A 13,574-nucleotide genomic window follows, 5' to 3' on the forward strand; every position below is an offset into this window, starting at 1 on the left:
CGTTGTGGATAATGAATATAGTTGTATTTACTACACTGAGTTACTTTCAAAGGGAGTGTCTTCATGATTATAGACATCAAATACTTAAAATGGTATTCGAATTTTACTACTTAACTGTAGTTAGGTGTGTGTTTGGTATTGAAATGCTGGAAAGGAATTTCTTCAAGAACAGAAAATGTCTCTGAAAGCCACAAGTATAAATGTTGCTCTTTGGATTTTGTAAAAATACTTCCATTAAGGAGGATGTTGTGTAATAATGCCTGTTAATCTTTTCGTACTTTTGAAACATAGTTCCAAATCAAGGGCATTAAAGTTATTTAATGATTATTGTGGAACATTAAAACCCTTATTCAGAGATGTACACCTAATTTTAGTCTCCCAATATTGGGTTGCAATTTTGTGTAAACTGCACGCAAAACAATATGAGAGGAGCATAATATTGCGTAAGTACTTAAGAACGCTGTGGTTAAATTTACTTTCAGTGTTACACTACTAATCTAAGATGGTAACGTTTTATTTTGCAGCTGATGTAGTGGGTGCACATCAGTGGGATGCTTTCAACTGTTAAGATGGATTTTGCTCCCAGATAAATTGGGCAATCTGGTTCTTTGGTTCCTTGGACTTGCTAAAGGTATACTTGGTGAATGTGTCAGCTGTGACTAGAGTAACACCTGAGTATGTTGGGTATAACTTAATGAAAAGGATCATCAATGAGGCTGCTTAAGGTTTGCAGGCAATCATGTTCCTTTTCAAAAGAACCAAAAAGAAAACACTCAAACATACCTACAGAGATGAGGTTGGAAATCTTGAAAATTTAATAATGGCAAAGGAAGTAGTTATCCCGGTTCCTGGGTAACAAGGTCATAGGGCGGTATACTTCTGGAGAGGAAAAGATTCATGTGAATGCTTGAATTGAAGGCGATTCTGTTCTGCAGTCCTGTCCTGTAATGCAACTGAGCCAATACTTGGAGAGCTGTGTTTTGTAGCAAAATGATTAGACAGTGAATCCAGCTGGATATGACAGCTCCCATACATGAATAATTTGTGAACCCAAGAGAGTGAGGACTCTGCTACATTATTATGTCTGGTCCTATGCATTAATCATTCATATATCCGATAAGCATGAGTTTTAATATATAGATAAGCCTAGTGTAAACATGAATAGTCAAGAGTAGATAACGTGCAGCAAGGTGATGCTTCTTTGTATCTTGGAGAAGGACATTTGATTTTTAACTCATGGAAGTAACTTATTGTAATGTCAGCTACAGAATACATCATAAAGACTTCTATCCCACAGCCTGAACCAAACGTTCAAGTAAGGATTGATAATACTTGTACAATTTTTCCTGAGTTATGAATGTGAAGACCTACTATGATTTACATATATGGGGTTAAGATTTATAATAGGTATATTAAATTGGGTAAAGATTACATTTAGTTTAAGGCTGTCTATGTGGTTAATACTTGTAATAAATTTTTTTCATTTCTTTGAAACTAAGTCTTAAGCTAGAGATGCTGGACTCTATTTTCATTTGGATGAGAGGCAGATAAGTCTTACTGTAGCAAGATCTGGACTTAAATAATCCTTTTCCCCTTCCCTCCTTAGCCCCCACCTAGGGTAATTAATGTTTTTGGAGCTGTAGTAATGCTTGGTATAACTTAGAATGTTTTCCACACCCACTTCAGTAGGAAGTATTTCACTATCCAGTTTTGGTATTAGTTCAATACTGTTACTAGTCAGTTACCGTGAACTTTTGTAAATCTTCAAAGCATTATACAAGCATTAATTAGGCTTAGGCAATGTTACGCTGCCCAGCGAAATAATGTATTTGAACAGTCTGTGCTGTGCTTTGAAGTTAAGGCTTTCACATGCTATAGAACTAAAAGGTGCTGCACTATGTAGAGAAACAAGATGTTATCGTCACGTCAGACTTCATGGAAGGGTGACTCATTTAGAGAGAGTAAGTAATAGGAAAAACAAACAGGCTTGTTCTAAAAGTCATTGTCAGAGATGAAAGCGTTTATTTGAAATAGCCCAGTGCTTGAGATTGTTGATTATGGGCCAGGACTCGCTTTGATTAATATTGTGTTTAAGTATCATTTTGTCACCTCCAGAATGAGAACCCACTGCTGAATTAGAAATTAAATTCCGCATTGTTTTGATTTGTGTACAAATTTGTTTTCTTAGGTCAGAAACAGTGTAATCCATGCAAGATAAGTAGATCTATCAGGATGGTGACAGTGTTGGGAACACAAGAAGTCTGACAACCTTTACCAAATCATTCTGCAGTAAAGGCTTAACTTCTAGAATTGTGACAAATCTGTATGATGAGGAAGGAATGTGAGCCAAACAAAAAGTGTTTTTTTTCTACTGTAATGTAAACAGCTAACTGGTACAAGTTCTCATGCATGAGTGATCACTTTTCAGGCAGGTAACCCATCTTCCAAATTCTCAGATGCTGTTATATGTTTTCTACCTATGGTAATTTAACCGGGTTTGCTGGGTAAGTTGTATGCAGCTAAATTTATTACTCTTATTATGAATAACTTACTATTTTCTTGCTTTCAATATGTTGAAATGTCACGAAGCTTGAATTTTTTGTTTTCAATTTTACATTTTTTACATTTTTGACGGGCTTTCTAAGGTTTTAAAAGCATTTATTTCTCAATAAAGTTAGTTTAAACAAAACTAGAGCTTTTTTTTATAAAGCTTTACATATTGTATCATTAAAATGCTTTAAAGTAACAATTCTGGACTAAATGTGCAAGTATTTTGTTTGCAGGATGTGAAAACACAGCAAAATTGTCACTGCCATTGGTGAGTTAATCTTCAAAATGTTGCAGAATGCTCTGTTACACATCATAAGCATTAGATGATGTTAGGAGATGAAAATCACTTCTTGAACTTTTCTTTCGGGAAAATGATGGACATTGATTAAACGAATTTTAGTCATGATGAACTTCTATACCCAAGTGGGTGCAGAACACAATAGGCACACATAGAAGTGGCCCACGTAGTCATGTAACAGAAAATTTCAAGAACCTACGTAGGTAGAAATCTTTGCTCTAAATTGACTTCCCTTTTATAGATGAAAAGGGTCTAGGACATGAATCAATCACACAGTCTTGAGGGAAGAACTATGGTAGAAGTTCTCTGCGGTTCTCTCTGGAGCAAGACGACATTTCATTGATTGCTCTAAGTATTTTTTTCTTTAATCATGTGAGAAAGGGAGAGGGGGATTGAGAACTGGACCTTGCCCTAAAATGAAATTTCCGGTATTGACTGAGTTTGACAGCATGTTTAAAAATCTTTTCCTTTATGAACTCAGAATAAAGCTTCTGAATGCTGAAATAGATTTTCATATGTATCTGTGCCTGGATATTTTTGTAACCTGCCACAAAGGTGTACGAATCTCACCCTAGAGGGGAAGGGCAGGTCAGTCCTCAAATTTGGCTACATTTTGGTCACAAACAAAACCCTTTATTACTAGAGATGAACTTCCCAATAATTTCCAGTACCTTGAGTTTTCAAAGCTGATCATACGGTAATTGTATTATAAATCAGTGGATAAAGTAGAAGACATGAGTCCTCTTGCAAATTGGTTAGTTTTGAATTTAAAAGGAAAACTACAGGATCATTTGGGTTTGTCAGGAATGGGGCTTGCAAGTTGCAGTGGTATGACTGGGAGAATCCTGTGTGGCCTCTTTCTTGCCTGCTTCCCAGGTGAGAAGCTCATTTGTGAGCCTCTTCAACAGGCAACTCATATGCTGGGCTAATTGGCATGAGCTATGCTGGCCTCAGGCTCTGCTCTAGAGGCTGAGGTGTTTTTGGTTGCAGGGCCGTGTGTATGATCTAATTAGCAGACCATAAAGCCAAATTTGTGTGAATAATTGGGTGAAGCCAGGGAGAACCTGTAATTAAGTTCTTTTGCTGCTACTTCATTGAATTTAATATTTGATTTTTGACTGATTCTACCATTACTTTCCTGCTACTATGGCACAAAATCAACAGTACTGTACAGTGTGTATGGGGGGGATGAAGGCAGCAAAAGAACTTAGCCCTTACCTTCTTTTCAAAACCTCATCAGCTGAAGAGAATCTGGATGTAAGGAGAGTACTCTAGATTGCAGGAAATCCAGGGGAAAACCTTGGCTACTAGAAGATAAGTGTATTGGGGAGGAAAAAAAAATAATATATTTCTTAAGAAATTCTGTATGTTCTTCCCTCTGCGTCTTCCAGTATCTTTAAGGGAAAAATATGCTTAAAGTAAAAAGGAAAAATGACTCTTACTAGGTTTGTTTGCTACCTTTTAGACCTGATCTGCACCTTAAGTCCTAAAACCAGATTCTGGTCTTTAAATTTAGTTAAATAGAGCACCGGAAATGCGATGTTTAGGAAGGATTATTTTTCTGACAAGTGATTTGTTTGTTTTGTTTCTTTGAAATTACTTAAAAATAGCAAACAGTCTCTGATAGAATATCGCCTGGGGAGAAATAAGATGATGAACAGAGTTGTAGTGATCTTTGTTAATATGAGAGAAAGGTGTAGGAAGGTAACTACATCTTTTTGCTTGCTGGGTTGCCTATTGAATGAACAGCAGTGTCCTCATTGGCATTGCTGGTTTATGTACAGGCTCCTGTTCTTACAAGTGCTTAATGGTGGGAAGGAGAGAATGTTCTTGGACATGTGAGTTACTGAGTTTTCCTCTGTATTGTGATCCTTTGCCAGTTTTTTCATGCACCAGTGTAAACGTGGTGTTATGCAACATGGACATCTCCTTTCTCATGAGAAAAGAAGGTATCTACCACCAGAGGTTTACAATAATGAAGGAAGGATACTTGAAAGTAAACCACTGACAAGAGTTCCCTTAAAGGAGAGTAGTCAAGACCTGCAGTGGTGTGTGTGGAAGGTAGGGCTCATTTGCCTCTGAATTTCAAATTAATGTAATTTACACTGGCTCCATGAAATAGGATCTGATTAGCTACAGCAGAAATGAGTTGTTATTCTGCTTGTTCCAGTGATTGCCAGCAGGTGGCTATCAAGTTCAGTAAATAATTTCAGCTGGATGTCTGGAAGCTACTGCAAACTTGTTACCTGTTACTGTCACAGTCTGGGGGGAGTAATACAGTTTTAAATTTAAATTCCTTTTAAAGAGATTAACCGGTGACTCAGCATACAGATTATGTTCAAATGTTACGAAAGGTTGCACACAATTTAATATATATTTCTGATCATAATTCAGGCAGATGATAGTAAAATATTTTAACACCTCCGAAAATGGGTGGTGCTGATCTGTAGCTGGATGTTTCTCCACTCCTCATTTTTCTGCAGCTTGAATTAGTACCTTGACAGACTTCGTGGTTCAATATTGATACAGCATGTTAATCTATACTCTGCTTGAAAGCTGCTAACTAATCAATGCAGGTGGTAGTTACTGTTCAAATCTTTGCTTTTTATCTTGACAATAATGATTTTTATGTGTGTAGATAATACAGTACTGAAAATTTTTGTCTATCAGAATTCACAATTGTTATTAACCTAATTCCACACAGTTGTTACAGTTCAATGTTCTTTTAATGTAAGGAAATGTGCATGGAGTGGGTGGGAGAATGGAGAAGATAGGAATTAGGTGGAGATTTCAGAAATTAAGGTAGCAAAGCCATGGTGTTAGTGGTTGTTTCGATAAAATTCTGAAACTACGTGCAATGAAAGCAAATTACTTTGTAATACTCAGGCGTTAGAGTCCAAAGTAGTGTTTTAAAGATCATGACTTAAGGGTATTCCCTGATATTTTTGCAGTAATTGGCCAGCCTTCACCTTGGGATACACTTGTATGTTGTCAGATAAAATGCTAAACTGAGTCTCACTTCACTGGGAAAAAAAGCAAATTCCTGTGAAATAAGAAGCTGTTTGTAGTTGAAGTATTGCTAGTTGATGCTGATTGATGCCACATTCCCCCTGCATCAGAAGATGTGCTCTTGGCTATAGTGTGGGCAAAAGGAGTGAACATGGGGTATTTCGTAAAAGCAGATAAAAGTTCTCATTTTTGCCCTGTTTACTTCTGTGTAAGTTGTCCTTTCAGTTCTGTTATCTGATCACAGGTGATACCTTTGTTTTGCTTGCTGGGGGGTGGGGAGAAGAAATACATTTCTCTGCTATAGAAAATTCATTTCACAGCACAAACCAGAAAAGACGAAGGAGGGCATACAGTTCTTCCCACAGAAATTCAGAGGTAGGGGAAAAACTTAGGTGACCTGACTAGTGGATGAAGCTGCCCTAGTAAGTGCTGTTTTACTTTTGCCTTGAAGCAGAGGTAGTGCAGTCTAATACAGTTAGTTTTCTGTATTTTTTTTTAAGTAGTCAAAAATGCTTGTATTTAAAAATATTAAAGTGAGTTTAAATATTTTCCCTAATAGTAAAAATAGGAGCCCAATGGAAGTAAGTCTGTAGCCAGATGCATAACTACAGACACTTTGGAAGCTGCTGGTTATTGTTTAATAACCAGCCTCTGGGAGACAGAGGAAATCTGTGCAGATAGCAAAGCAAGCAGAAGTGTCAAGACTTCTTCTGTCTCTAGATTATTTCCCAGCTGTAAAATAATGATCTTCTGCTCACCACACAGGTGCTAAGAACATGGGATATTTTTAGAAATTAGAGCACTTGGAATGCTGGCAATGGAGGAAATACATGCATAAATAAAGGGAAAAGCTAAATTCGTTTGTTCTCAAAGTGAAAAGAGAATATGCTTTTGCAACGTTTCTTTGTGGAGTAAAAATGCAATTTTAATATAACAAAGAGACTGCTGGCTAGCAGAGAAAAGGATTAATGGCACTTCAAACTGAGAAAAAGATACTTGGAAACGGTTTGCTTGGTCCTGCTGATTTTTGTGGCAGTGGAAAGCTAAGCTGCTTCTGTCTTTAGGAAGTGTGCCTGCAGGGAGTGCCAGACAGACTTCTCTGCCACTCCAAATTAATCACACAAATTGTTTTTCTGCCAAGATAATATCCTTAGGTACACTTGTAAATCTTAGCAGATTCTGTTGAGAAGTGAACAGAATTAACAGAACATGTAACAATTGTAATAACTAGAGTGATGTAGATTTGTCCTAAAAATAAAATCAGGCAGTTTTCTTTTAAAACCCTTGTTAATCCATCAATGATGGGGAAAAACAGCTAAGTACAGTAGTAAAATTTTCTAAGCTAAATATAAGATGTCATCATCATCTAGAAGATGATAATGGGTTAGAAGGATACTAGGACAATGCAATTTATCACAGAGCTTTTGTGTGTAAAAATTACTTGAATATGTCTTCAGTGTATTTCTCTTCTTGAGTCCCTTGGGTGAGACTTCTTTAATCATCTGCACTTTTTCTGACGATAAATGTTTTCAGAGGTGTGACTAAGAGAATAAAAATCTGTGGGATAATATTTGTTTAATTATATCTAGGAGTAGGGCCAACTGCAGTTCCTGATAAGGAAACAATGTCAAAATTCTAAATGATTAATTATAATGCTTCCGTCAATATCCCACAGAGACGCAGTAGGCTTTTTCCCCTCATCTTACAGCTACATCACTTCACATCCTGAACTGCTAAACTGGAGAAGAGCATAGCTCACTGTGTGGATGGGAATCTCCTAAAGCCAGACTGTACTTGAACAGGAAAGGGCCTGATGGTGGCTGATGTCAGACCTCTCTAAGCTGAGATACTGAGTGTTACACTGCTAGGACTTCTATTTTATCTTTAATGAGCTAAAATTAGGTTTGATCTTAAGGTCTTTATATATTGCATAGGAATTCCAGGTTTGTTGGGAACTTAGATGACTGTTCTTTTGTCTTTTAACTAATTTGCAGTTACGTTTGTAGTTTATTGTTGAAATGAGCTATGATCTTCTCACCATGGATGAACAGGTGGCTCCTAGTTGAAGTAAAGGTGAAATGTACCTGTGTGTAAACACACCTGAGATACGTATGATTGCTCTTTTAGGAAGAAGTATGGGTCAGAAGCAAACTAAAAATCAAACTTTATTGAACAAGTAGCTAAGCAAAGAGTTGATCTAAGTTTTTCTTCCTAATCCTCAAAAGCATGTGAATTGAATGAGTGTGTCTGTGTGTGTGTGTGTATATGTGTGTATATATATATATATATAAATATATATAATTATGATTACTTTTCTTATTCATCAGTGCTTCATTACCAGAATCCTCAAAATGTTTTCAGCCTGGTGAATGTTTTCAGTAACATGCAATGTACAAACTGTTTGAATTAACATCTGTTCAATTGAAGTGAGCCCAAGTGTGGAATTTGAGCCCAAATCTGGGGTTTTGTGACCACTGGCTTGCTAAAACATCCTCTCCGTCGGCCACCACAACACGTGGCAGAATTGTTCAGCTTGGGGTTTCCCACAGACCAAATGCATTTCTAGTGTAACGTGACTGGCTCCAACACTTCACTCCAGAAATAACATCGTTGACCTGTGATCTCATCTGCTTATTTTGATAATTCACATTATCTTACTGTAATGGTTTCATATCTAAAAGAATTTGCATTTTGCTCTCCTAAGGAAAAAGATTAAATGTCAGCTAAGCATGATGTGAATGAGCAGTACCTGGAAGGTGACTTTGGAAACGAAAAGAATTATTGGGCTTAAGTCACTTTGTTTTCATGATGGAGACTGAGCACAACAGCAATATTTTCACCACGTCCTTGCTGCAATTTTTGAGTAAAAATGGGAGGAAAACCAAAACTTGATGCTCTGAGGGGAATTCTGACGGCTCTCCAAACCTCTGCTTTCTATCAGCTTTCGAAACGGACATTTTGGTGGAGAAATGGCGAGGATTTAACACCATTTCCTCGCCAGGCGCTGAGGAAATTCCCGGCGGGGCCCGAGAGCCGCTGTGCCCGGGGCCGCTCCCGCCGTGACTCAGCGCCTGCCCGGCCGCCCTGAGGCGCGGCGCCGAGGGCCGGGGTCTCGCTGCGCGGGCTCTGCCCCCGGGCGTCGCCTCAGAGCCGAGTGGGGCGCGGCCGCTCCCCTCCCCCCCACACACACCCCGGTTTCGGCCAGGAGCAGCGCCCGGTACCGGGCGGCGCCTCGGGCCGGGGGGGGCGGCAGGCGCGGCGGGAGGGAGGCTTTGCGCCGGGCCTCCCCCGGGAGCGGCGCCTCGGCCCGGCCCGGCCCCGGCCGAGCCCGCCCCTCTCCCAGTCTCCTCCGCGGCTCCCCCTCCCCGAGCCGGGCGGGGCCGCAGCTCGCAGCGCCGCCGCTCCTTGTGCCGCCTCTCCCCGCTGACCGAGGGCACCGCCGGGACCCTCTCCGGCCGCCCCCCCCCGTCCCCGCCGCCGCCTCAGCCGCAGCCGGCGCTGCCCGCGGAGCCGCCATGAGCTGGGGCACGGAGCTGTGGGTGAGTGTCGGCCCGGCCGCTCCGTGTGTCGGCACCCGCCGCCTCCCCCCCCCCCCGCCCGGCCGCTTTGTTCGGCGCTGGGGAAGGGCGGCGGCACCGGCGGAGGGACGGGGGGGCTCGGGGCGGTGTGAGGGGGAAGCGGGGCGCCGAGGCGGGGCTGAGGGGCGGGCGCTCGGCGGGCAGCGGGGCCGGGGGGCGGCCGTGGCGGGGTGCGGGGGGGTCCCGGTGGCGGCCCGGGGTCGCGGCGGGCCCGGCTTTGTCTGCGGCGCCGCCCCCGGGGGGCTTCTCCGGAGGGAACCTTCCAGAGCGGGGGCGGCCGGCGGGGGGAGCGGCAGGGAGCGCTGAGGGGGCTCGGCGGGCCCCCTGCGGACCGGGGCGCGAGGCGCGCACACGCCCTGAGGAAAATATTCCCCCAAATATTCCCCAGGATGTTCCTCCAAATATTCCCCCAAAACCGGGTGCAGCGGCCGCGGCTCGGCCGTGCCGCCCCTCGCGGCTCCGGCAGCCCCTTTGTCCCGCACGGCTGCGGCAGCGCTGGGCGCCGGGAGCGGCGCTGCCTGGCGGGGGGGATTTAGGGCGGGTCGGGATTTGGGGGGCTGCAGCAGCCCCGCGTCCCCCGTGTCGTGTGGGGAAGCGGGTCGTTAAGGCTGGCAGAGGTCTCCGTGATCGCCTGGTGCGGCCGCCCCTACCCGGGAGAGGTTTTGGGGCGGCGCTGGGGAGAGTCGGGGGGTGCCTTGGAGGAGAACGCTGAATTTTCGTCTGTGTGTACTTAAATTCCTATCGCTTCAGAAACCAGGCTTTCAGTTTGCTCGTCTCTGTTCCTTTGGGCAGCCTCTGAATTTTGTTTTCTTTGTTCGGCTTGTGAATGATAGCTCAGGTTTTGTGTTCTGTCTGGTGCTCAGCATTGTGAGGAAACACGTCAGAAATACATACAAAAATATGGATTTCAACTTCAGGCTTCATTTCAAGAAAAGGCAAATTTATTTACGGCATCATCAAACTGCCTGAATTTTATCTAGACCTACTACATTTTTTTTCCTAAGTCACTAATTCCATTGTGCTGGTTTAAAGAAATAAACCCAGATGTTTAAAATAAAAGTTCTATGCTACTGCTTTTATTTCAGCAAAATTCAATATGCTTTTTCGTATTATTAGGAGATAGCTATTTCCTTAAGGTATGGACACAGATTTTATATATATATATATTTATATATATTTATATATATTAAAAATATATATTTATATATATATATTCATATATATATATATATAAAAAATGGTCTGTTTGTAGGCATATAGCTAGCTTCTCTGATTTAAGTTTTTATATTGAAATGTACCTTCTAAATGGGTTGCTTTTGTTGAATTATGTCATGCTTTTTGAAAAATTGCATCTTAGGGCTATAAAGCCAAGTATTTTGTTACGCAAAAAAAAAAAGTTCAGTGCCTCTCATACCGATTGAAAAGAATATCAAACGTGTGCTTTGACATCTTGCAATGGGCAGAGAAACATTTATCTTTCAATTCTGGTGTAAAATTTTGTTTATAAATGTATTAGCTCCTCTCTAGACCAAGAATGCAATGAAAAGCAGTGCTCTGGGAGCTTTGGAGACAGGGCTGCGAAGAATGGGCAGTTAAAGCGTTACCTGTGTTTTCGTCCCGAGGCTTTCCCTTCGCCTTCCCCTGCTGCTACCCTGAGTGCAGCCTCTCAGCAGCAGAGCCAGGCTGGGCTCGCTACTGGCAGCGGGGCGTCCAGCGGCGCAGCGCGGACACAGCGGGGAGAGGCCTCGCCCTTGATAGTGCTGGTGCCTGGAGATCCGAAGGGCAGGTTGGCATGGTCAAGGCTTGCATTTGGAGGACGGTTTTTCTGAATGTTGAGCAAACGTTCGCGACGTGTTTGTAAGCAAATACGTATGTAGGCACTCCTCGTATATTTGCAGTTCTGATGTATTTATTTATTTATTTTCCTGGAGTCTGTACGCTACTTCTGATAAAGTAAAAAGTGTGCATGGGTACATTTAGAGGGAAATAAGGATCCAGAAGAAAATCTAGGGGATTAGAAAAAGCAACTCATGTCCAATATTTATAGCTCTTTTAATATAGCTCTTCTGGTATTAAAGTGTGTTGTTCATGTTTAAAATATCTTCAGTGGTTATATCATGAAAAAAGGGAAAGATTTTGTTTGATGGGCCAATATTTCCTAATTCTTAAATTCTTAAGCTGCTATTTCTATTTGCAGATTATTGGGCATTTTTGCCTTTCAGTCAACCATTTTTATAAGTACACCGTTCAGAATTAGGTGTACAGTGGCCAATGCACATATGTCTTGGGGAGGCTGAAGTAGAGGTGCTTCGTGTTTTTAGTCCAACAGCATATTCCCTGGTGTGTGACTGCTTTCAGTAATGAATATATTTCCTCTGATAACACTATAAAATAATATGAACTAATAATAGTGAAATAAACGTTGATTTGTTCAAGCCATTCTGTCATTAGAACTTTTGTTTTACCTTTTTTTCCACACTATGTGAAATGTGTTCTCCTTTTTTTTTCCACAACAAAATTTTTGTGATGAATTTTGAGTGTTGTTCCACAGATAATTTTATTCTGATCAGTGCATTTGTTTTTGTAGTGACTGCAGCATATACGTCATGATATGTGCTCATTAAAAGCAGGATACTTCAGTGAACTGCTTTGCGTGATAGTCTTCTCCTCATGGTTATGAGAGAGTAGTGGGAACTGGGACGTCTGGGTTCTAGTTGTCTGTCATCCAGTTGAAATTGTATTTTTTGAGACTTGGACTGCTGTGCTCTAAATTCTCCTGTAATAATTCTCTGTAATAATTGGGTGTTGTTTTATTAATTTATTATTTTTTTCTTATAGATGGGAATTGTAAAGTAATAATCACCTGATGAAAGGGTGTATATAATAACAAAGTATCATTGTTTTCTTGGTAATGAAAAATTGTTGCTTGTGGCTGTTTGCTTTGATACACTTTCCAGGGTTTTGACTTCAGTATGGTTTGTTTTTTTGTTTTGGTATTGTGTTTTTGTTCTCCTCATGAGCACTCTGAGGGCATACAGTTCAAGTTCTGGGTGGACTTTCACACTTGCTTAGTAAGATGCTCCAGTCTGACTTCTATCAAATTGTATTGCAATATCCAAGGTGAGAATAGATAAACGGAACTAAGGCTGTGAGGCTGTTCAGTAATTTAGCAACTGAAGTATTTGGAAAGAAAAACGATGGATTCTGATTTGTTCGAGTCTATTTGGCATAAACCTCCGTTTAGTGTGTATGTTTGTACATCTAGAGTTCTTTCTGTGATGGGCATCAACTGTACAAATAATAATAACATAGAAGATTTAACAAACCATACCTAGTTATTGTTATCATGGGTTTCTGTTCAGTTCAGTTGAATATATGGTGTGTTTGTTTGACACTAAAGGCTCACTGAGCTTTGGAGACTGGAGGATGGTTAGCGATGAAGTCCTTCACTTAATGGAAGCAAGTGAAACTTAGTGTGTGATTAGCAGTTTTGTTTTTAAAGTAGCTTCCTTGGAAATTAATTAGAGAGGTTAAGGCTACCTCTTTGAAAAACATCCTTTCTGATTTTTTTTTTTTGTTTTTTTTTTTTAGTTTATGTTCTGTGTTTCTGAACCTCTGTGAATCTCTTAATGGCAGTTGGCAGCAAAAGAGATGGAATACCATGTCAGAACATTTTCAGTCTGTAAAACCAGTCTAGCCATCTGTTTCTCACCTCTTGATAAATATTTAAAGCAGAAGTTTTGCTGAGGGCTTTTGTGCTAAGATTTTATGATTTAAGAAAAAGGCTATGGAAGATTTAATGATACTATTGTTGTGAGCTCCTTAGGGCCAGAAGCACCCCATCTTTTATAATTAAAAAACCACTGGCACTGTAGAACGCTGTTTTAGAAACGAGTTACATCTGACCAAAGATCAAAGCGTGTTTGGTGATGTGCTCTTTTAATCTTCACTTAAACAGAATTAATTCAGTGCCTAAAACCAAGTTTTATATATGAAAATGTTAAGTAATTTTCAGTTGCATCAATAATTTTTCTTTTTTTTTTTTTGTAATTTTTCTTGTGCTTCTGTTGTCTGTTTCAGTCATTGTTAGTCTCTTATTTTAAAATAATGTATCCTTTTTGTGCAGAAGAGGGTAAGTT

The 13,574-nt window shown here is 40.7% G+C and overlaps 1 protein-coding gene across 4 annotated transcripts in view; it reads left to right on the forward strand.

Moving 5' to 3' along the window:
* Positions 1-9,181: 9,181 nt before the first annotated feature.
* The window catches only part of FNBP1L (formin binding protein 1 like), a 51,448-nt gene continuing 47,055 nt past the window's right edge, over positions 9,182-13,574 (forward strand). For 2 of the 4 annotated variants that reach the window (XM_027462624.3, XM_027462625.3), the window contains exon 1: positions 9,182-9,396. In XM_027462624.3, coding sequence (XP_027318425.1) covers positions 9,373-9,396 — 24 coding nt within the window. In that variant the 5' untranslated portion in view covers positions 9,182-9,372. The remainder of the gene's footprint in view (positions 9,397-13,574) is intronic. The other 2 variants (XM_027462627.3, XM_072041842.1) reach the window with 1 other exon arrangement.

Source organism: Anas platyrhynchos, chromosome 8, assembly GCF_047663525.1.
Source record: "Anas platyrhynchos isolate ZD024472 breed Pekin duck chromosome 8, IASCAAS_PekinDuck_T2T, whole genome shotgun sequence".
NCBI classification, from domain to species: domain Eukaryota; kingdom Metazoa; phylum Chordata; class Aves; order Anseriformes; family Anatidae; genus Anas; species Anas platyrhynchos.